At 48.4% G+C, this 23909-nt stretch overlaps 2 protein-coding genes across 2 annotated transcripts; one reads left to right on the top strand and one right to left on the bottom strand.

The window, feature by feature from the left end:
- Positions 1-725: 725 nt before the first annotated feature.
- LOC143837253 (interferon-inducible GTPase 5-like) lies at positions 726-9090 on the bottom strand. Its single transcript, XM_077336865.1, has 3 exons — positions 8880-9090; positions 4381-4487; positions 726-4267 (listed from the first exon to the last, which is right to left on the bottom strand). The coding sequence occupies exon 3, from the start codon at positions 4252-4254 to the stop codon at positions 3094-3096; it is 1161 nt and encodes a 386-aa protein (XP_077192980.1). The 5' UTR covers positions 4255-4267; positions 4381-4487; positions 8880-9090; the 3' UTR covers positions 726-3093.
- A 7477-nt stretch (positions 9091-16567) lies between these two features.
- On the top strand, positions 16568-17875 carry LOC143837255 (interferon-gamma-inducible GTPase 10-like; the record flags this gene model as incomplete). Its single annotated transcript, XM_077336867.1, has 1 exon — positions 16568-17875. A coding segment is annotated over one exon (582 nt), but the record flags the coding sequence as incomplete, so codon positions are not given.
- Between the last annotated feature and the right edge of the window lie 6034 nt (positions 17876-23909).

The following is a 23909-nucleotide window of genomic DNA, read 5'->3' as shown; positions in this document are numbered from 1 at the left end:
CCAAGGGACCAAGCCCTATGAAGATAGGTTGAGGGACTTGGGAATGTTCAGCCTGGAGAAAAGGAGGTTGAGAGGGGATATGATAGCCCTCTTTAAGTATTTGAAAGGTTGTCACTTGGAGGAGGGCAGGAGGCTGTTTCTGTTGGGTGCAGAGGAGAGGACACGCAGTAATGGGTTTAAACTTCAAGTACAACGATATAGGCTAGATATCAGGAAAAAATTTTTCACAGTCAGAGTAGTTCAGCAGTGGAATAGGCTGCCTAAGGAGGTGGTGAGCTCCCCCTCACTGGCAGTCTTCAAGCAAAGGTTGGATACACACTTTTCTTGGATGCTTTAGGATGCTTAGGGCTAATCCTGCGTTGAGCAGGGGGTTGGACTAGATGGCCTGTATGGCCCCTTCCAACTCTATGATTCTATGATTCTAGGGTTCTTTTCCTCCCAAGTGTGCCTGGGAGCAAAGGAGGATAACGACCTTGTGGCTGACTCCGCCTCTTCTGGTAGCCATTTTGTGGTTGGCTCCACCTCTTCCCACAGCCATTTTGTGTTTCCATTCACTATCCCATGTCACAATCCCAAAGGTGCCCACATGCTCAAAAAAGGCTGGGGACCCCAGTTTAGACATGGGAAATGAGAGATAAAACCCAAGGATGGGATGCAGAGAGTGCTAGCAAACATGGCAGTGATGGGTACAACCGGACAAACGAACAAAAATAAATGTGATACAACTAAGTTTATTGTTTATGGCCAAATACAGTGAATCACAAGTACAAACATCAACATTAAAACAATCTAAAACATTAGGTAAAGGTAAAGGTATCCCCTGTGCAAGCACCGGGTCATTTCTGACCCTTGGGGTGACGCCCTCCAGCGTTTTCATGGCAGACTCAATACGGGGTGGTTTGCCAGTGCCTTCCCCAGTCATTACCATTTACCCCCCAGCAAGCTGGGTACTCATTTTACCGACCTCGGAAGGATGGAAGGCTGAGTCAACCTTGAGCCGGCTGCTAGGATTGAACTCCCAGCCTCATGGGCAGATCTTTCAGACTGCATGTCTGCTGCCTTACCACTCTGCGCCAGAAGAGGCTCTGTGCCACAAGAGGTTCTCTCTCATTAGAATAATCTAGCCCAAAGAGGACTATTCAAATAAATGTTTTGTCCTCTTACCATTCTCCCTCCCCTCCTTACAATCTGTCTTAAAAAATACCTGGGGTGATTGCGCTACAAAGCTGTTTCTAACAAAAAAAAAATTCCCCCGACAGTCTGACTCTCAGAGGGTATGTGGAATACATACCTGTTCTGGGGCTACTTGGTCATGGCCCACTCCCTCCCTTGCAAACACGCATACACACAGAGAGAGACTCTCTTCCCCCGATTCCTGTTCCCTTCGCCCCATTCCTGTTGGTTTCCCAACCTCGTCCTTGGTTCCTCCCCCTCCCTCACTCGCAAACAAACACACACATACACAGACTCCCTTCCCTTCCTGTTTCCCCTCTTACCTGTTGGTTTCCCAACCTCCCCCTCCCTTCCATGCAAGAAAACCCAAACAAACACACACTCTCTCTCTTTCCTTCTCCCCTTCCTCTTCCTCTTCCTGTTTACCTTCACCTTGGGCCTCCACCAGTGCTGCTGTGGCCTCCGACATTGCCTCGGTCCCCGTTGGTGGCATAGGAGCTAGCTAGGCCCCTGGGGGTGATGCAGCTGCTGACAAGGCTTGGGGGCAGGCAGCCACTGCTCCCACGGGTGGCACAACAGCTGGCAGGATGCTGCCAGCCTCCTCAGCTGCTTCAGCCTCCTCAACATCTTATGCCAGGGGTAGTCAACCTGCGGTCCTCCAGATGTTCATGGATTACAATTCCCATGACCCTCTGTCAGTGTTTGCTGGCAGGAGCTCATGGAAATTGTAGTCCACGAACATCTGGAGGGCCACAGGTTGACTACCCCTGTCTTATGCCATGCTCCATGGGCAGGACTATGGATGTTATGTCCACATTCATATTCGTTTGAGGAGGCATGCCAGAATATGTTCCACATCAAAAATAGCGGCAGTCTTCCAGGTTGCACCACAGCAGCGTTGTAACGCAATACCCCACTTGAAAAAAACTACACACATACTCAGTATACTTGGAGGGGAGTGATTGAGGGCACAGAATGGTGGAACTAAGGGATGCGATAAAAAGAAAGGTGCAAGCAGGCACCAATGGGGGGCGGATTTGAAAAAAGGGAGCAAAGCATGAGGGGAGGCTGCCTTTGTCGGGCTCAGATGCGGAAAGCATATCATGAATTTCAGCCTGGGAAACTTGGGGAGTTCTGCTCCGTATTTACCGGAAGATAGTTGCAGAGAGCAGCTGTGTCGGCTTGCAACTAGATTTCAGCCCAGCAGAGATGAAAAAGCTTTTCACAGTCTGAGATTTAAAGATATCTGACAAAGGGAATTTTGAAAAACTTCTTGGTCTCTGAGGTGCTGCTGGACTCGAATCTAACTGGGGTTGCCACCTGTGATTTGGGAAATACCTGGAGTCTTTCGGGGTGGAGCTGGGGGCAGGTGGGACGAGAAGCAGGGAGGAAACTCAATGGAGTCTAAGACTACAAAGCAACGGTTTTCTCCTGGGGAACTGATTTCTGTCGCCTGGAGATGAGCTGCAAAACCAGGGGGTCTCCAGGTCCCAAATCTAGCTGTATTTCCAGAGAGAAATGATGGCTGGAGAACAGGCCCTGAGCAGCCCTCACTATGCCCATGATTTTGGTAGGCACACAGAAAATTGTTTCCTTGTTTCACCATTGTCCCTCCATGAGTGCTAAGCCCAGGACCATAGCGGGGGGGGGGAGGAAATGAGTACATGGGTGATCAGCCAACATTATATTTCTCTGCTTACTTCAACACCTGATGGGAGGCTGCCTCTGTGAGACTCAGATGTGGAAAGCATATCATGAATTTCAGCCTGGGAAACCTCGGGAGGAAAGCCCAAAAGCGGAAAGCCTAAATTTGGTTCTGGGCTGTATAAAGAGAAGACATGAGAACATGAGAAGACATGAGACCTGATTGCAATTTCACCGAATGCCCCGTGATTGCATCTGTCTCTAGATCAGCATCCTCTAGATTGATGTCCTCTCTTTGCTTTCTAGAGCTCTGGCAAGGACATTTTTGGTGTCATTGCTCACAGCTGTTAGGCATCTACGCAGCATGTAGTGGGTGGTGAAAAACGAACAGCCTCCTGACAACAAGGAGCCGGCAAAGGGGAAGCGATTCCACCAAAAATATTCCACAATCATAAGAATAGCACCGAAGAGGTCAGGAAGCCTCCAGAGCAACACGGGCACTAGCTTTCTGGATGTCATCACTTCTTGAAGTGTCGCCACCAGCTTCCCGACATCCCTCGCCAACACGGTGAGCGACAGGTCATCCAGGCCAAAGACTCTGTAGCAGTGCGAGCGGAACCTCACAAAGAAGAACATTGCAGTGACGAAGGAGAAACCTGGCACAGGCAGAAAACCCAAAAGCCCTGAGTAGAGGACTTTGAGCCAAATCTTCTCCTTCATCATGGCCTTCTTCCTCTCTAAGACAGGCTCACAGAGGGAAGGCAGCCTGGAAATGAACGCTTGCCTCTTCAGCCACAAGAGGTCGCTCTTCAGCTTCTCCCACAGGAGGGGGAAATCAAACCTCTGGGAGTCCCAGTTGGACACCAAGAAGACTTGAGGGCCAATCACCCTTTCGTCCTGCAAGCTCGTCATGCAGTTCTCCCTGATGCGTTGGAGGACCTTCTCTTCATCATAGCCTGAGGGCTGCCGTCTCTGAGATGCCTCCACGTCGAGATCTGTTTTGGCCCACACGAAATAGAATCTCTTGCCCATTGTCTGGATCTCATGGACCAGTTCGGCGTGGACGGTCCGGAAGCGCTGGTAGCCGACGATGATAAAGAAGTCAAAGCGGTTCAGATCCACCCAATCAGTGTGGGAGACGAAAGAATCTTCCCGCCCAGGTAGGTCCCAGAGGGTGACCTGTGGGAGTGTTGGATGTGGGTAATCCTTGGCCTTTGTAGTCGTCATTTGGATGCCAGTCTCGGCGGCACCCGGTTCACCAGAGCGTTTGCCCAGCATGCTGTTGACGAAGGAGGATTTCCCCGAGCCCGGCTCTCCCACCACGGCGACACTGAGCGGCACATCGGTGAAAAACTGCAGCGGTTTTGCCTGCACTATGGAGATGGCATCCGACAGCTTCCCCTGATGAATAGCGACCTGAAATTCTTCCATAGTCATAAATCTGGATGTTCTGTAATGAAAGGAAAGAAGGAAGTTTCAGCTTTCCTGAGTCCTAATTCAGTTTAAAAAATAAGAACCTGTTTTGCAATAGATTAAAAAAAAAATGAGTTATTGATAGCCCACCTTCCTTTCTGAGACTCGAGGATAATACAGGGTGAGTCAGTACGATCAACAGGGTGGGATGTCCGATAAGCAATGCCACAGGATTAGGGTGGCAGAAATCCAGAAATCTAAAAACAGAATTGGAGCAAAGTATTAACGTGGCACATTAAATGATTCAGAAATCCATAGCAGTATCCGACTTTACAAGCAAGCTCTATGTATAGTATGTAGACTACGGTTGATCTAAGTAACACCATGGATCATTTGGGACACAAACTGAATGTGCATATAGTCAGAAGCCAGAACGGGCCACCTTTCTGCAGCCAAGCAGATCAGTGGAAGTTCAGGGGTTCACTTTGGGCCAAGCACACTCTCTCAGCATACCCTACCTCATAGGGATGTTGTGAGTATAAAAGGAAGAAGAGGGAGCAACGGAATCCACTTTCAGTTCCAACTGGAAAGAAAAGCAGGCTACAAATTAACACGGGCCCTATTGGAGCTTACTCAGTTCCGCAGGGCCTCAGTTTCTATAGGTGCTTTTCACCTGGCTATGCTGGGGATTGAACCTGGGACCTTCTGAGTGCCAAGCAGATGTTCTGCCACCAAGCCACAGTCCCTCTTGGTTTGTACTTAGTTGTGGCTCCCATGATGTATTCTCAGAATTCCAAATGTGCCTACAAGTTCAGCAAGGACTGATCTCTCATCTGAGGCATAAAACAGTGCCTGCCATTCTGGACTTGGGTGTGTGAAAATGACCCCCCCACACACACACACAGAACTCAGTAGATGGGGCCAACAGCCCTTTTCATCATAAAGACTAAATTGGGAAGGTAAGTTGTTTTATATGTGCCCCCCCTCCTACCAAAGAACTCTGATTCTTTTCTCAGCTTGTCCCGAAGCATTAATCACACAGGAAAACCATTGGGTGGCTCTGTTGATCTGTTTGAGTCCAGTGGGACCTTCGAGGCCTACAAGATTTTTGGACTATCTGGCAAAGGGGAACTCTAAGTTTCTAAAGCTGGTACCCTGAAACTCTTGTTAGCCTCTAAAATGCTACAAGGCTCAAATCTAACTATTTGTTCTACTTAAGGCATTGGAGGAAGAGCATATCTCATGTTTTAAGTGCCTCTCAGTGCTGAACACCCACTCAGGGTGGCTGTCCCGCCCTTGAGGGCCTCCTCCATCAACCGGCTTGCATGACTGTTCAGCAGCCAGCCAATTGCCTTCTGTCCCCCACCCCTGACCATACCCTCCTATTTCCACTTCCCACTGAGGCTCGGAGGCTGCAGATCCCTGCCGCATGAGAGCTACCCCTGCTGGTGAGTTCCCTAACAGCTGCCTGTAGCCTTTCCAGGTCCTGGGGAAAAGAAGAAACTGTCAGCAGAGTTCTTCTCCCCCCCCCCCCCAATCTAGTGCCTGTGGTATTCCTGAATGCAACGGGCTTGGCCCCTAGTTCACCAATAATCCCAGTCTCAGGAAGAGTGTCAGGATCAGTCCCTGCTCTCTGCCATGTTTGAGTTTCCAGTGAACCTAAGAGACTCCATCTTGGAGTGCTGTGCCTTTACAGAAACATTCCCATGTAACCCGAATGCTAATGCCTGTAGTTTTCCTTTGATTCCCCCTCTCCTTTGATCCTTGCATTTTCACACTGCATAGTCTCCCGGCTGTGATACAATGTTGCCCAGTTCTTGTAAACATCTTATCTGCTAGCCCGAGGCGCCGGCCTGATCAAGGCCGTGCTAACTTCAACACCTTGGCAGGAAGCCTGGGATGGCACCTGGGTGAGGGGTCTTTCCCCTTCCCTTGGGAACGCTTGGGTTTAGGCGGGAGAAATGTATTGATAACTCTTTGCTGTCCTAGTATCGAACAGTCTTGACTTCGAATGTTATAGTGTACAGAGCTACTTCCAATTAAAGCTTTCTTTCTATAGAAGTTTGTTTGTGAGTTTTGTCTGCGCTTGACAAAGAGAGGCAGAGAGATCTGCAGCTTTGTTTGCAAGTTACAATGAAGACATGTCCAATCTGTGCACACCGTATACTAGATACTTCTTTACACATGTGTTCATTCTTGTGTTCCATTAAATGTATGTACATACTCAACATTTGACTGAAACCTCCTGTTTCTCCAGGTATGAGCCCCTGGTTTCATTTGTGGAGCCAACACATAGAATCATAGAGTTGGAAGGGGTCATACAGGCCATCTAGTCCAACCCCCTGCTCAACGCAGGATCAGCCCTAAGCATCCTAAAGCATCCAAGAGAAGTGTGTATCCAACCTTTGCTTGAAGACTGCCAGTGAGGGGGAGCTCACCACCTCCTTTAGGCAGCCTATTCCACTGCTGAACTACTCTGACTGTGAAAATTTTTTTCCTGATATCTAGCCTATATTGTTGTACTTGTAGTTTAAACCCATTACTGCATGTCCTTTCCTCTGTAGCCAATGGGAGCAGCATCCTGCCCTCCTCCAAATGACCACATTTCAAATACTTAAAGACGGCTATCATGTCCCCTCTCAACCTCCTTTTCTCCAGGCTGAACATTCCCAAGTCCCTCAACCTATCTTCATAGGGCCTGGTCCCTTGGCCCCAGATCATTTTTGTTGCTCTCTTCTGTACCCTTTCTATTTTATCTACGTCCTTCTTGAAGTGAGGCCTCCAGAACTGCACACAGTACTCCAGGTACAATGGCACTATGACATCTTCTGATTTTGATGTGATGCCCCCGTTGATACAGCCCAACAAGGTATTTGCCTTTTTTACCGCATTTGCCTTTTTTACCACATGTGAACACAGGTTGGATAGATTTTTGACATGTGAATTGGGCTCATGTGTCATCATCTTCCTGGCGGTTTTTGAAGGTCAGCCACAGTTGCAATGTGGCAGGTGGGTTGAGAACAGTGTGTGTGTGTGTGGGGGGGGGGGAGAGGGGTTGATCAGAGTGTTACTTCAGTGGAGGAAGACCCTTTTCTCTCCCCACCCTGCAGTCTCAATAACCAGCTGTCATTTGCTTTTAGCATCCAGTGGTGGCAGTGCTTGTTCACTGTAGAAGAGCCAGCCTTTAGGCCCAGTGGAACCAAAAGAGGGAAGGAAAACAGAACTCTGCACAAGACAAGTAGCCAAAAGAGGCCAAAACCCGAAATTAACATGTAGCTAAGTATACAGTGCGAATGTACAAAACATCAAGTATATTTTTATTATACATTCAAAAGTGTAAATGTCATTTAGAAGCCATATTCTAAAGGTTCTGCACATATACCTCCTTTACCTAATATAGAGACAAGTATCCAAAGATAGAAATACAGGTTAAGAAGTACAAACTGTTTCCACATAGAAGCGCCAAACATATTTCGGCTAAAAGCCTTCCTCAGTAGTAAAATCCAAACTGAGCACTGCATAAACTGAAACATAAAGATATATAAAAAACTCATCATGTGCAAATTGGACAAAAAAACCTTATAAAATGCAATGCACATATTATACTTAGATGTTCAACCATGGAATAGGGTTATTTCTTAACCCCATAATGCAATCTAGGCAAATCAATCCGCTGTGCAATATTTCATATGGCCATGGATCTGTTTAAGCCTGATCTGCAATGGTCAAAATTATAATGGAGTGCTCAGATATGCTCTGAACAGACCAAAAAAGACCCCAGTTCCAGGTCTGGCTAGATCCCAGAGGAGTTAATTAGCCAAGAAGAGAAAGGAGCTGCTTTGGTGTGAGGCTTGTGCAATGCTACCTCCTTGGGTTGCCAACTGGCCTGGAGAGAAACAAAACCGTTTGCCCTTCAATGGAGATTTCAGGGCATGCCATTCAACGACCAAGGACAAGGGTTTTGTTTGTTTGACGTCTGCCACCTTGGGACCCTGACCGGGTAGAAACGGGGCACAAAAACGTTTCTAATAAATGGAGGGATTTAATACCGTGCCTCAACTGGCCGTTTTCAAACTTTTTATTCGTGGGAGGGTAGTAAAAGGGAGGGGGGCATATTTCTCCCGGCCTGTTGGCTACCTGCCCCTTCAGATCCCTCTAGGGAAGCCCCAGTCCGCGCTTTCCTGTCTAAAATACCGCCGGACTGTGGGAACCACCCTTCTTTCTTTCTTTCGGCCCACCTCCCTATCTCCCTCGGCCGCGCTTGCAGCCACTTGGACGGGAATCGGGTCCCCTTGGCAGCCCCGGGCGCATCGACGGGCGGGCAGAAGCGATCCCTAGACTAGAGGACCCCACGCCCCGTATTGCACCGAAGCCCCCTCCCCGCAAACACACACAGAAGTCACCCAAACTCCTGCAACAAGTTGAGCCGCAGCCGCCGACCCGCGGGGCAAGGAAAGCGGCGGCTGGCCAGCCCCCGATCGCCCAGCCCCTTCGGGATCAGCCTGTTCAGGTCGGCAAAGGCCCTAAAACCAAACTGGAGGTCTTTATTTCTCAGCCCGCCCCCTCCCCAGCGGGCGTCTGTTACCCAACGGGGTTGGAGCGGCGACACTGCTGCTTCGCGCAGCCCGGCGAGGGCAGGAGCGCCTTACCTGCCTCCCCAGGTGAGCAGCGCGGCTCCGGGCTGGCCTCTCCGCTCCGCTCGCTCGCTGGCTCTTCCCCGCCTCCTCCAACCTTCAGCCTTCGCACTGCCCTCCCGCCGCCTGCGGAAAGCGAAACCGGTTCGGCCCTGCCTCTGCGGAGAGCCACCAGGGGGCGCGAAAAGGCCGGACGGATCTTGATTCCCCGCCCTTGCTCGGCAGTGGCCGGATCTGGTCACCGGATCGGACCGAGGAGGCTGGACAACACAACAGATTCCTACAGTAGAGAGGGGGGCTTATTCAGGAATTTCCCAACGTGGATTTGGGATACATGACAGGCGCACGCGCGGCTCCCCTTTCGCAGCGGCTGCTGGGAAAGCGAAAGCGAAACCGCTGGACTTAGATCCCCTTGCGGGGAAATGGGCTGATTGAACGCCCCAGCGGCTTTCCTGCAGCCGGTGTGAAATGTCAACGGCATCGCGGGGCCGCCTCTAGCGAAAAACAACCTTGTTCGGCAGCCTCGGAGAATCTGCAGCTGGTCTGTTGGCACCGCTTGGATTTCTATTTCAGATCCGAATCCTCATCGCATTCATTTGCTGCTAGGTTCAGGTGGGTCCCCCTGTTGGAGCAGTAGAATTAAGTTTTGATGTGATGCGAATACAGCATAATGCCTGGTAGAATAGAGTAATACCAGCAAATAGAGGCTGGAAGCAAATTAATGCAGGAGCCATGCAGTATTGAGAAAATATATTCAGATGTTATATACATGGTCTATACCAGGGGTAGTCAAACTGCGGCCCTCCAGATGTCCATGGACTACAATTCCCAGAAGCCCCTGCCAGCAAACGCTGGCAGGGGCTTCTGGGAACTGTAGTTCATGGACATCTGGAGGGCTGCAGTTTGACTACCCCTGGTCTATATGTTTCAATTTTAAAACAAAACCAGAATTTCTATTCTCTACTTAAATGGAACATAGGGTAAGTTGCTGTGACTGATCATTTCATTTATTCCACAACCTAATGGCTGTTGCGCAGAATTTAGCTTGCATTTAGTAGCCTTTGCTGTTGGATTTTCCTGCGCGGAACACGATAATGTATTTCTAATGTGCATTGAAAGTACATTTATCCAATGTGTACAGAATGGGCCCCAGTTTTTTCTTGAACAGTATTTCAAGTTACATCCCTAAGCAGAGGAAATATTATATTAGAGCAAGGGGCCTCATAAAGAGAACATCTAAAAAAGACATGCTCTAGTGCAGATCTGGCTAAATGATGACTCTCCACATGCCTGTGGACTACAATTCCCATGAGCCCCTGCCAGCATGTGGAAAGCCACTGTTTGACCCCCACTGCACTAGTGACTCCAGCTCCCCCTGCCAAAAGGCAGAACCTCCCAGCTCTTGGATTTTCTTAAAGTGCCTTGCTGGCAGATGGGAGGAGGTTGCCCCTTGTTTAAGGTGATCAGATTGTCCCACTTTTAGAGGGACATCTGGGGGTACCTGGCAAATTGTACTTATGTTGAAATTAAAAAAAATACGTATTACAATATTATTTTTGCATTCTGTGCATTCTATGAAACTTTTTGTTGCTCCATATAGACCAAATTTCTAATCAAGAACCCCCCCCCCCCCCGGTCAATGGTGTTCCGCTTTACCAATGTTAAAATCTGGTCACCTTACCCTTGCTAGCTTGCTAGCTTTGGCTTGCAGAACAAAGTTTTATTCCAGAGGTACCTTTAAGGCCAACGAAGTCTTATTCAGGGCAGAGGCTTTTGGGTGCATGATCGTACATACATGTAAAGGCATACTCCTTGAATAAAACTTTGTTGGCCTTAAAGGGACCACTGGGCCCAGCATTCGTTCATTTGTTTCGGTTCTTCTTGCGATCAAGTTGTAGCTAGTTCATGGCGTTCCAGTGGGCTTTCCAAGGCAAGAGACGCTCAGAATTGGTTTGCTGTGCCCTGCCTCCAGGTCATGACTCTGGTATTCCTTGGTGGTCTCCATCCAAATACACTTACAGTGCACATTTTATATTTTTTTAAAGACAGGCCTGCCCACTTTTCAGTGCGGTTTTGAGTATCTCGAGGTAGAGAACACAGGTATGCAGGTTAGCAAGCAAGCAATATAAAGAAAAAAGAATCCTGTAGCTCAGAGCCAAATTCTCCCTCACTGTCCTGCCTGGAGTAAAAAGGACATAGAAGGCTTTAAAGCAGTGGTTCTCAACCTGGGGGTCAATTGACCCTTTCATAGGGGTTGTGGCAGGGCAAGCAGCTTGGCTGCGGGGAGGGGTGCTACCCACACAGCAGCCTTGCGGGGTAGATCGAGATAGAGCATTCATTTGTCTGGAGCAGTGGAATAGAGAGAGATTGGCATGTTGGGACAAGAGTCAGAACTGAACTGAGAAACCCCAGAAAAAAAAAACATTTATATACAATCATGTACAATGGATCTTCACGCCATTGGTCAGTTTCGGTTTAATTTCTGTGAAAGAGCCCTTGCATCATTTTATGGTTGGAGGTCACCACAACATGAGGAACTGTATTAAAGGGTTGCGGCATTAGGAAGGTTGAGAACCACTGCCTTAAAGGTTAAATCCGGAATCTTAAACCTTATCTGGAGCTCCATTGGCACCTGGTGTAGCTGTTGGAGAACTGGTTGTACGTGCGCCCTCCAGGGGGCCCTTCATAGGACCTGTGCAGCCATGTTCTGGACCAACAGTAGATTCTGGATCAGGGATATGGGAAGGCTCACATCAAGTGAGTTACAGTAATCTAATCCTGTAAAATGCACTTGAAAGCTCACACCTTGAATAAATCGTTGTTGGTCTTAAAGATGCTATTGGACTCTGTTTTTGTTGTGCTACTTCAGACCAACACGGCTACTCACTTGAATCCATCCTGTACGATGGTCTTGTCACTTCGTTGCATCATTCTAGCCTTTCAGCTCCCAAGCTGCAAACATAAATAAAACCCTTTGCCAGTGTAATGTGACTATACCATCCCAAGCTGACAGCCTCTGGGATTAGGTGGGCTGGGAGACAACGGTGCCCCAAGACTGTGGAATGCCAACTGCAAGGGTGCTGAAAGGGACCTTATGGATTCAGGCCTTTATTTATTGAGTGATTTGTCTACATATGGTCAACGTTGACCTACCCACCTCATCCATAATGGCCAATGAGGGCCCTTGGGTGGGTGTGTCCACAGCTATGCCTCCCAATCATATCTTGCACGATCACATCACTTCTGGGATTTCTCAAAGCCTGAAGAATGTTTCAGGGGTCTCTCAATAGTAAAAAAGTTGAGAAAGACCGATCTAGGTTGTCAGAGGAAAATGATACACAAATAGAAGAGTTGGTTCTTATATGCCACTTTTCTCTACCAGGAGTCTCAAAGTGACTAACAGTCGCCTTCCCTTTCCTCTCCTCACAACAGACACCCTGCGAGGAAGGTAAGGCTGAGAGAGTCCTGATATCACTGCTTGGTCAGAACAGTTTTATCAGTGCTGTGGTGAGCCCAAGGTCAGTGGTCCCCAACCTTTATTAGGCTGGGGACCGGCAGGGGACCACGCCCATGCATCGGGCCGCGCCCGCGGATTGGGCCGCACCCACGGGCCGCGCCCACGGATCGGGCTGGCGCCCGCGGGCCACACCCGCAGATCGGGCTGCGCAGGCGCGGCCCGGCCCTGATTCCCTCTCCCCGCCCTCCCGCAGTAAGAAGTTTCCCGGGCCGCAAGCTTGCGGCCTGGGAAGTTTTTTACTGCGGGGGGGGGGCGGGGAGAGGGAGCCGCGGCCCGGCGCCATGGCCTTTGCGGCCCGGCATCGGGCCGCGGCCCGCAGGTTGGGGACCACTGCCCAAGGTCACCCACCTGGCTGCATGTGGAGGAGAGGGGAATCAATCCTAGGTCGCCAGATTATAAGCCTGCGCTCCTAACCATAGCAGCTTGAGTTAACAGTCACAATATTTGTGTTTATTTTTCAGAGCAGGTGAATGATCCAGAACAGCCATGGGTGGTAAAAGCTCAACTCAACCAAGTCTGGACGTTTTTGAAAAAAACACAATTGACATTGCTGTTGCAGGGATGTGGGGTACTGGTAAATCGTCCCTTGTCAATGCTCTGCGGGGTCTCTCAGATTTTGAGGAAGGTGCAGCCGAAACCGGTGTGATACAAACCACCCTAGAGCCAAGGCCTTATCCACACTCCATCTTTCCAGATGTAACAATATGGGACCTACCAGGATTTGGGACATCTATTTCAGAAGCTGAGGAATACCTCAGATGGGTAAATTACAGCCAATATGATATTTTCATAATTGTTTCCAGTACTCGTGTTACTATCTGTGACATCCAGTTGTCCTGTGCAATTCGGAAAATGAAGAAGCAGTTCTACTACGTGCGGTCCCAAATGGACTTCAGTATGACATGTGAAAAATGGTGTCCAAACTTCAATGAGGGGGCAGCCCTTCAACAAGTCAGGAAATATTGCCTCGATCACTTGGCGAAAGCTGGTATTTCTTCTTCACAAATTTTTCTTGTTTCCTCTTTCTACCCGAATAAGTACGATTTCCCTCTTCTCTGGTGCACCTTAGACAGTGACATCCATGAGCTCAGGAAACGTATCTCAAGACCAGCAATTCTACCAGACATGAGACACCACGACAGGTATGTTGAGCTTAGTTAAGGGTTTAATGTTTATGTTGATACTAGGGACGAAGCCCATTGTACCCAGGAATGCAATGGGTCCTAGCACACATGCCTGCACTGTGGCTTTCTTGGCTACTGACCCTCCCCCCTGTCCCGTTCCTGCTTGATCCTGAGATCCAACGTGTTGGAAGTGATTAAACAGTTGTTGTTGCTGTTAGGTGCGAAGTCGTGTCTGACCCATCGCGACCCCATGGACAATGAAGCTCCAGGCCTAGATTTGCCATTGCTTTCCTCCCCAGGAGCAAGTGTCTTTTAATTTCTTTACTGCCGCCTCCATATGCAGTGATCTGGGAGCCCAGGAAAATAAAATCTGTCACTACCTCCATTTCTTCCCCATCTATTTGCCAGGAGATTAAACAGTAGGAGGCTCTAATTTCAAGAACCCAATTTGATCCCCCACGCCTCCTCCATGTACAGCCAGTTGGATTGCCAACCTGTAGGTGGGGGCTTCAGGACTAACAATTGATTTCCAGGCACCAGTTCTTCTGGAGAAAACAGCTAGGAGGGAGGGAGCGCGTGAGAACAGAGGCTGCTCTGGGTTCCGTGGGGCTCCTTGCACCCACCCTCTTGACTCTTGAATCCCCACCTCCAAATGGCAAAGAACATTCCTAACCCAGTGGTCACCAACCTCCAGGTGTGGCCTGAAGACCTCCTGGATTGATATGCAGACTATAGAGATCAGCTTCCCAGGGGAAAATGGCTGTTTTGGAGAGAGGATTTTGATATGATAGCTCATCTTCAGGCAACAGTCCTTCTGGTAAAAAAGGGCTGCTTGGGAGGGGGACTCTGTGGCCTGCTTCACAAAGGTCGAAGGATGCCAGCCACCAGGGGAGACCTGGGCATCCCTCAGAAGGAAAGCTGTTCATCAGATGCAGAGATTAATTCCCCTGGAGAAAAGGGCTGGTTGAGAGCAACACATTGGGGCTTCCTCTGTTTCCACACAACAAGTTCTGAGGGTGGCAGAAGGCTGGGGGCAGAGGGCTGACTCCTTATCAGCCATCCCTGGCCAAGGGCTCCCTCCCAATAGGAGCTAAGGTACAAGGGAGGGCCATTCTTGGCTGAGGACCTATCAGGTAGCAAGTGACCTGTCGTTTTGGAAAATATATGGTTTATGATGGTATGTTTTTTTGATGAATAAAAGTTGGATTATTTTTTTTAAGAAGGCATTGGGGAGGGAATGGCATGGATCAGTTTTTTTTAAATGTAGGATTTGGCTTCCCTGTCACCATTTCTCCAGGCACCTCCCCCCAAAAACAACATAATTCAAAGGAATTATTTAAAAACAATTATTTAAAATATTTTTAAAATATTAAAATGCCCCACAACATTTGAGTCCAATAGCACCTTTAAGACCCCAGTAATAGTTTTATTTGCAGATATATTTCTAAAAATTGTAAGTATTACAGGAAAACAATTTCCATGTTTTATGACAATGCTAAAATTCAACATTAGAAGTTTTCCATTTGGCAACACTACATATTGGTATATATATCAATTAGGTATCTAGTGGACATTCTGTTTTTCTCGGACAGCCTTTCTTAACATTCTTACCATTGAGAACCTCCTAAAATAGTGGTCCCCAACCTTTTTCTGGTTGAGGACCGCCTCCGGGGTTGAGGGAAAGCTGCCGGCCCAGCCGCGCACATGCACGTTTTCTCCAGCAGGTGGCGCTAACTCACATGCGCAGAATAGCTGCACATGTGCATTTTTGCCAGCAGGGGGGACTAATGCACATGCGCGGCAGCTCTGCCCGTGCACGATAGTGTCCGCTGGCATGCTGGAGGCCGCGCCTGCCTCTTCCCCCCACTCTCACAGCAAGAAGCTAGCCGGGCTGCGAGTGAAGTGGCCACTTTGGCAGCCGCTTCACTCGGGGCCTGGTGAGCTTCTCGCAGCGGGAGGGTGGGGTGGAAAGAGGCAGGTACGGTTGCTGGCGGACCGGGGGTTGCCGACCCCTGTCCTAAAACATTCCTCAGGCTTTGAGAAATCCCAGAAGTGGCACAATCATGCAGAATAGGGTTGGGAAGCTGAGCTGTGTATGCACCCATCCAAGGCCCTGCCATTTCCCACCCCCTCCAGGCCCATCATTGGCCATGGAGGGGGGTGGGGGTTCAACATGGACATATATGGTCATATCACCTGATAAATGTTTGACAACCTTTATATATTTATATTTAACAACTAGCATCTAACATTTAATATTTAATTTTTTTTTTGTATTTATATACCGCCACCTTCCATTTGGACCCACAGAGGTTCACAGTAAAATGATAAAAACAGTACGGCCCCATTTAAACCCATTAAAATTAACATTAAACACTAAATATTAAAAGATGGCATACAGTGTTCTAACCCCTCACCCTCTCCCTCTGTCCAGCTATAGAAGGTCAAAAGCTTTTCCTTGTTGGGTGCGAGGGTCCAGATGTGCCAGTGCAAATGGATAAAATTAACTCCCACGCATTCAGGAGACACTTCTAGGGCTGTCAAGAAACCCCAGGATTTCACAAAACCCCAGTTGAGAAAGCATGTTCTAGGGGGTGAAGAGTCCACAGAATGGTGCCTTATGAAGTCAAGACATCATTTTTGGCATAGAATTGGAAATGATGTTACTGGGTTGCTGAATGTTCTAGGGTTCATTCAAAACTCTATGGTAAATCCATAGAGTTTGGGTTGAATCCTACAGTGCCTGTGGCTTTCATTTAATGACCTGAATTTTAACAAAACCGTCGACAAAACAGCAAATAGATAGCTGCTGCACTTCAACATCATATTGAAAAAATAAATATGGAATAGAGATAACTTTCATATTGCTGTCTTTTCTTGGATGAACGACCTATTGGCTTTAAGACTTAGATAGGAAAGTTTTAATATCTATTTTACCCTACCGCTAAATCCAGATTCTCAGGGGGAAATGATTCTGACCTAGCAAGAGAACTGTTGCAACATTGTCTGTCTGTTTGTTTATTAAATCAGATCAGCTCATCAAGGACTGAATGTGATGAAAAAAAAATACATTTGACGTTGCCATCACAGGGGTCTCAGGTGCTGGAAAATCATCGCTGGTCAACGCCCTGAGAGGCCTGTCAGATTTTGCAGAGGGTACGGCCCAAGCTGATGTCATAGAAAGAACAACTCCCCCGAAGGCCTATTTGTACCCTACGTTTCCACATGTAACTTTATGGGACCTACCAGGAATTGGAACATCGAGTTTTAAGGGAGAGGAATACTTAGAAAAGGTGAATTACCACCAGTATGACTTCTTCCTCATTGTGGCGTCGAATCGCTTCACTGTCTATGACATCCAGCTGTCCCGCGCAGTTCAGGCAATGGGGAAGAAGCTCTTTTACGTGTGCTCCAAAATGGACATCAGTATTCAGAATGAAAAAATGAACCCAGGCTTCAATGAGGAAACCACCTGTCAAAAAATCAGGAACTACTGCCTCAGTAATTTGGTGGAGGCTGGCATTTCCTTTCCAGAGGTTTTCCTCGTCTCCAGTTGGTATAGGGAGAAGTTTGATTTTCCCTTCCTGCAAAGGGCTTTAGAGAATTTAATGGAAGAATTCAGGAGACATGGCTCAGTGGCTTGAGAGACCCGAGAAGTACGTCCAGTTTAATCAAGGCACAAAGATGTTTTATTTGCTGACCCTGTAATTGGGTAAAAGAACTCCGTCTTGTTTTTCCATCCCAGTTGTCAAGTGCTAAAAGAACTCACAGCAACACTTCTGTAATAAGAAAGTTTTAATGGAAGTTTACTTCAGTCACTATAACTAGCGAAGTCAAATCTAACCAATACAAATGCAAGCCCTTTTCAAGACAATTCTCCCACCCAAAACTTGAATGTTCCCGGGGGGAGGGTCCCCTCTTCTTTCCCAGGTGCCCAGCGAGGCACCCAGCCAGGGTGTGTTACATTTAGCGCGTCCTTGGACTGCCTGGCGCCTATTGACAAGATACACGGTTATTGTTACAATAAGCAGAGCTAGCTTACAAGGTTCAAAAGACAAACAGTTCACAGCGGGCACTACAAATCATGATAACATGAGGACAGCAGACAGGTTTCGGTTTTAGGCAGACAGCAAGAAATTGTGGGCTTGGGTTACACAGAGAGCCCAGCATTTAATACAGAGAATATCATAAAATGGAGGAACCCTTATGGCAGAGAACAGGCACTGATCCTGACACCAGTATCCCTAGTTTGACAGGGCTATGGGGGTGGCATTCGCAGATTTGCATGCCCAAATGGGCAGGCGGGGGGAGCTGGGGGGCTGGAGATTAAGATTGAACCATGCTTCCTAGGTGTGTAGCCTTAGCAAAGTTTGACAGATGTTAATATCATTGTGTACTCAATAAACAACTTTTCGTCAACAAAGTCTGCTTATTGGGAGCAATCAGCTGGACTGTCACACTATCATAATTTCATTGTCAGGGCCTGATTTGTCAATTAATGTGCTAGAGCAGGGGTAGTCAAACTGCAGCCCTCCAGATGTCCATGGACTACAATTCCCAGGAGCCCCCTGCCAGCGAATGCTGGCAGGGGGCTCCTGGGAATTGTAGTCCATGGACATCTGGAGGGCCGCAGTTTGACTACCCCTGTGCTAGAGAGTCATTGATGCGCCAGAGCAGCGGTTCTCATCCTTTTCCTTGCCGCGACCCCAACTTCGTTGGCGTCATTGGTGTGCGCATGCAACAGTCAAGGCAGCATGGAGGCAGCCAGTGCCATGGCTCCGTCGCCTCCACTGGCTCCCGGCCGCCACCAGCACCTGCCTCTGCCTGCTGCCACCACTCGCCTCCACCTGCTGCTGGTGTCTGCCGCTGCCAGGCAACTCCACTACTGCCGTGGTGGCCAGCAATGGGGCAACTCCACGGAAGGGGCCAAGGGACCCCAAATAGGGTGGCAACTCCAAGGCTGAGAACCCCTGTGCTAGAGAGTCTTTTGACTGTTGTCCTTTTAACCCTGTCACCTATTGCATCAGGGCTTCCTGCCCGGTCCCATGCCCTTCAGATGCAAAACTGGCTATAAAGGTAGACCAGAAACTCACCATTTTTGTTGTCATGTTCAAAGAAACCTACCCTGTAATACGGGCTGCCACTCCGGACCCCCCTCCCGCAGTTCTTCTGGATTAAGTAAATATTCATCTTCCACCTTTTATTTATTAGGAACCTGTATGTATGTGCTTGTGCGTGAACTCTGAATGTACCAGAAGGAGTCTCAAAGTGGCTTACAGTCGCCTTCCCTTTCCTCTCTCCACGACAGACACCCTGTGAGGGAGGTGGGGCTGAGAGAGCCCTGAGATTACTGAAGAAGAAGAGAATTGGTTCTTATATGCCGCCTTTCTCTACCTGAAGGAGTCTCAAAGTGGCTTCCAATCACCTTCCCTTTCCTCTCCCCACAACAAACACCCTGTGTGGGAGGTGAGGCTGAGAGAGCCCTGATATTACTGAAGAAGAAGAGAATTGGTTCTTATATGCCGCCTTTCTCTACCTGAAGGAGTCTCAAAGTGGCTTCCAATCACCTTCCCTTTCCTCTCCCCACAACAAACACCCTGTGTGGGAGGTGAGGCTGAGAGAGCCCTGATATTACTGAAGAAGAAAAGTCGGTTATTACATACCGCTTTTCTCTACCCCGAAGTATTCTCAAAGCAGCTTACATTCACCTTCCCTTTCCTCTCCGCACAACAGACACCCTGTGAGGTGGGCAATGCTGAGAGAGCCCTGATATTACTGATATTATATGCCCCTTTTCTCTACCCAAAGGAGGCTCAAAGTGGCTTACATTCGCCTTCCATTTCCTTTTCCAACAAAAGACACCCTGTCAGGGAGGTGAGGCTGAGAGAGCCCTGATATTACTGAAGAAGAAGAGTTGGTTCTTATATGCCCCTTTTCTCTACCCAAAGGAGGCTCAAAGTGGCTTCCATTCGCCTTCCATTTCCTTTTCCTACAAAAGACACTCCGTGAGGGAGGTGAGGCTGAGAGAGCCCAGATATTCCTGCTCGGTCAGAAGAGCTTTATCAGTGCTGTGGTGAGCTCAAGATCACCCAGGTGGCTGCATGTGGAAGAGGAGCAAAGAATCCTGCTTGGCTCGACAGATTAGAAGTCGGTGCTTCTAACTTCTACACCAAGCTGGAGGGGAGCTCCAGAAGGGGGAAATGGCTTCCGAAGCAGCTATTCCCCACAGGGGACATGACCTCTGACATCTGGAGATCAGTTGTAAGTCCAGGAGGTCTTCAGGACCCAGCTTGGGGTTGGGAGTTATAGCAGTGGATAATTTGGGATGTCTAGTTTGGGTCCTGACATAGTGAGATATGTAGAGTCCAGTTCATGAGTCAGACTGTTTGTGCAGTTCTTTATTACTTGCCACCACACACACACACACACAACCGGCACACACACACAAGTTCTAGGAATGTCCCATTTTGAATACCATACCCAAATTCACCATTTTGAGATTATTTCAGGTCCCAATCATGATCACATAGAACACATATATTTAAAAGTTGGACTATTTTAAAATGTACTTCTGAGTATCTTGAGATCGATTCTGCCACAGCCACACCGTGGCTCTCATCTCCAGTCATCGGAAATCAGTTCACCCGGGAGTAATCTGCATTACAGAAAAATTGGGGAAACATCGCTAAAAACGACGTAGTAAACCTTAACTCTGCGCATGAGTCATTTCCCCCCACTAAACCCACCGAGTTATAATTCCCTCTGCACAGTTAACTCTACCATGGGTGCTTTCAACATGTTACCACCGTAGTTTCCAAAATGCACTTTTCACCGACTGTTTTTCCTCTGACCGCCTCGGATGCTCTGTTAGCAATGCAGAACTTCAAATGTGTTATTCAACTCCTCCCCAGTAACGACGTGCGCCAATAGGCAATGGGATAACACCTAGTCTGTCCCTTGCCCAATGAGAAAACGGGAAGCTTTGCTCTGCCAACACAAAAAGGCTGCTGATTCCTGGCCTGAGAGATGTACGTTTGGGCTCAACCGAGGCCAGGGCCTTCTTGGTCCTGGCCCTCACCTAGTTGAATGAGATCCTGGAAGAGCTGCAAGCCGTGCAGTTCCAAAGAGCCTGCAAGACAGAGTTCTTCCACCAGGCATTCAGTTGGGGCCAATGACCATCACCAATAAGAGCCCTTTCCCATCCTAGACTGGATCCAAGCAGACTGACTGATTATTACACGTGGCAGCTATAGTGAGCGGATTCATTATTACAGCCTTGAAATTGTTTTTACTGTTTTCTTGAATTGTTTTATCAAATTGAAGAAGAGTTGGTTCTTATATGGCTCTTTTCTCTACCCGAAGGAATCTCAAAGCAGCTTACAGTCGCCTTCCCTTTCCTCTCCCCACAACAGACACCCTGTGAGGGAGGTGACGCTGGGAGAGCCCTGATACTACTGAAGAAGAAGAGAATTGGTTCTTATATGGCTCTTTTCTCTACCCGAAGGAGTCAAAGCGTCTTACAGTCACCTTCCCTTTCCTTTCCCCTCCACAGGCACCCAGTGAGGGAGGTGAGGCTGAGAGAGCCCTGATATTATTGAAGAAGAAGAAGAGTTGGTTCTTATATTCCACTTTTATCTACCTGAAGGAGTCTCAAAGCGGCTTACAGTCACCTTCCCTTTCCTCTCCTCACCACAAGCACCCTGTGAGGGAGGTGAGGTGGGGAGAGCCCTGATATTCCTGCTCGGTCAGAACAGCTTTATCAGTGCCGTGGCGAGCCCAAGGTCACCCAGCTGGCTGTATGTGGGGGAGTGCAGAATCAAACCCGGCTCGCCAGATTAGAAGTCTGCACTCCTAACCACTACACCAAACTGGTTCCCTAAGACAGCTATGCCAAGAGGGGCATTCACAGAAACTGAACTATAAGTAAATAAACCTAAGAAGCGAGCTACGATTCACAAAAGCTCACGTGGAAATTAATTTTATTGGTCTGGATTTTAACCTCAGTGAAGAATGACCTCCCTGTTCACTCTATCTCCCTGCTCCGCTGGTCAGGAAGAAAGGCCGAGGCTGAGTGGATTCGCTTTCTCTTTCCCGTCAGTGGCTGCCTTGACAAGAAAAAGGCTGTGGATATGGAGGGAAAGTGTATGCTATCTGGCTGATAGTAAAGAACTGCACAAACAGTCTGACTCATGAACTGGACTCTACATATCTCACTATGTCAGGACCCAAACTAGACAACACAGATTATCCATTGCTATGACTCCCAACTCCCAGGTGGGTCCTGAAGACCTCCTGGACTTACAACTGATCTCCAGATGTCAGAGGTCATGTCTCCTGTGGGGAATAGCTGCTTTGGAAGCCACTTTCCCCTTCTGAGCTCCCCTCCAGCTTGGTGTAGAAGTTAGAAGCACCGACTTCTAATCTGGCGAGCCAAGCAGGATTCTTTGCTCCTCTTCCACATGCAGCCACCTGGGTGATCTTGAGCTCACCACAGCACTGATAAAGCTGTTCTGACCGAGCAGGAATATCTGGCCTCTCTCAGCCTCACCCACCCCACAGGGTGTCTGTCATGGGGAGAGGAGAGGGAAGGCAAATGTAAGCCGCTTTGAGCCTCCTTTGGGTAGAGAAAAGGGGCATATAAGAACCAACTCTTCTTCTTCTTCAGTAATATCAGGGCTCTCTCAGCCTTACCCACCTCACAGGGTGTCTGTTGTGGGGAGAGGAAAGGGATGGTGAATGTAAGCCACTTTGAGCCTCCTTTGGGTAGAGAAAAGGGGCATATAAGAACCAACTCTTCTTCTTCTTCAGTAATATCAGGGCTCTCTCAGCCTTACCCACCTCACAGGGTGTCTGTTTTGGGGAGAGGAAAGGGATGGTGAATGTAAGCCGCTTTGAGCCTCCTTTGGGTAGAGAAAAGGGGCATATAAGAACCAACTCTTCTTCTTCTTCAGTAATATCAGGGCTCTCTCGGCCTTACCCACCTCACAGGGTGTCTGTTGTGGGGAGAGGAAAGGGAAGGCAAATGTAAGCCACTTTGAGCCTCCTTTGGGTAGAGAAAAGGGGCATATAAGAACCAACTCTTCTTCTTCTTCACTAATATCAGGGCTCTCTCAGCCTTACCCACCTCACAGGGTGTCTGTTGTGGGGAGAGGAAAGGGAAGGTGAATGTAAGCTGCTTTGAGACTACTTCGGGTAGAGAAAAGCGGCATAAAGGGATGAGCTTTTGTGTGCACACACACTTCCTCGGATATAACTGTGTGCACAGAAAAGCTTATACCCTGAATAAAACTTTGTTTTAACCTAGATGCAGAGTTCTCTTTGAATGCCACGCCTTATGGAGTCACAAGTTTTGATGCTTTTAAAAATTAATCTCATTCCTGATTTTTTGGGGGAGTGCACTTTACAGTGGCATGCTTTGTGTTACAACTTTGGGAGAAAAGTATTTTTGGCATCGCCTACACGCTTGTCCGCCTATTCGTTGCTCCAGGGTGTTCTTAATTTTTAAAAAGCCCCGTCCCCCAGAAGAAGGGAGAGGGAGGCAGTTGTGAGGGTGAGACATTGGAAGCAGAGGTAGCGCTTCTTCACCTCCACACATTTTTTTTGGCTGGTGGCCTGATGGTTGCTCTCCCTTAGCTCACACTAAATAGGTTGGGGAATCCACTGTATGACCGTTTATGCTCTGGGAACTTCAGTGCTCCAGCTCCCATGCAAGAGCACAAATTGGGGGTGGATGAGGCACACCAGGCCAAATGCTCCCCCATGTGGGTACAGGAAGAAGTGGGGCAACCTGCCATGACTAAATCTCCAGCCTGCAGCTCGTCATGAAACCTCCAGTGCATGATCGGTCCATGTAATTCCCCAGGTAGCACTTTAAAATGGAGGATGTAGTGAGCGGTTTTCTAGAGAGATATGGAATGTGGCCGACTTCATGCAGAGCGCCAGGAATATAGCGCCTTCAAAGGCTAAGTATTACGCTAAATTTATGATGTGCGGAAAGGGCCTCTTGCATAAAACAGTGTTGGTCTTAAAGGTGCCACTGGACTATTCGGCTGCTTCAGACCAACATGGCTACCCACTTGAATCTACCCTCTGTGGCCTATCTGTAGCTGCCAAACCAACTGATTTCCATATCAGGGCGTTTAGCTAAACATAATTTCCCAGTTGGAAAGCTGCTCTGTTTGCTCCCCTCCCAGTTCTGGCTGCTCAAAGACCTGATTTACAAGAAAGCGAAACTGAAGCCAGCCAGCTTGGCTTTTGATTTCTGGCTACTCCCCTGTTTGATCAGGAGATACTGTGAAAGGTATGTGTGTTTATATCTGTCCTCCAGGGAGATCTACAAGGGCAGAGCCTGGATTCAGTGCAGACTGGCTTGCCAATCTCCAGCCAAGACCTGGAAATCTCCAG

This window comes from Paroedura picta, chromosome 5 (assembly GCF_049243985.1).
Source record: "Paroedura picta isolate Pp20150507F chromosome 5, Ppicta_v3.0, whole genome shotgun sequence".
NCBI classification, from domain to species: Eukaryota; Metazoa; Chordata; class Lepidosauria; order Squamata; family Gekkonidae; genus Paroedura; species Paroedura picta.
Note: the sequence above shows the minus strand (reverse complement) of the source record. Positions and strands in the feature narration are given on the sequence as shown.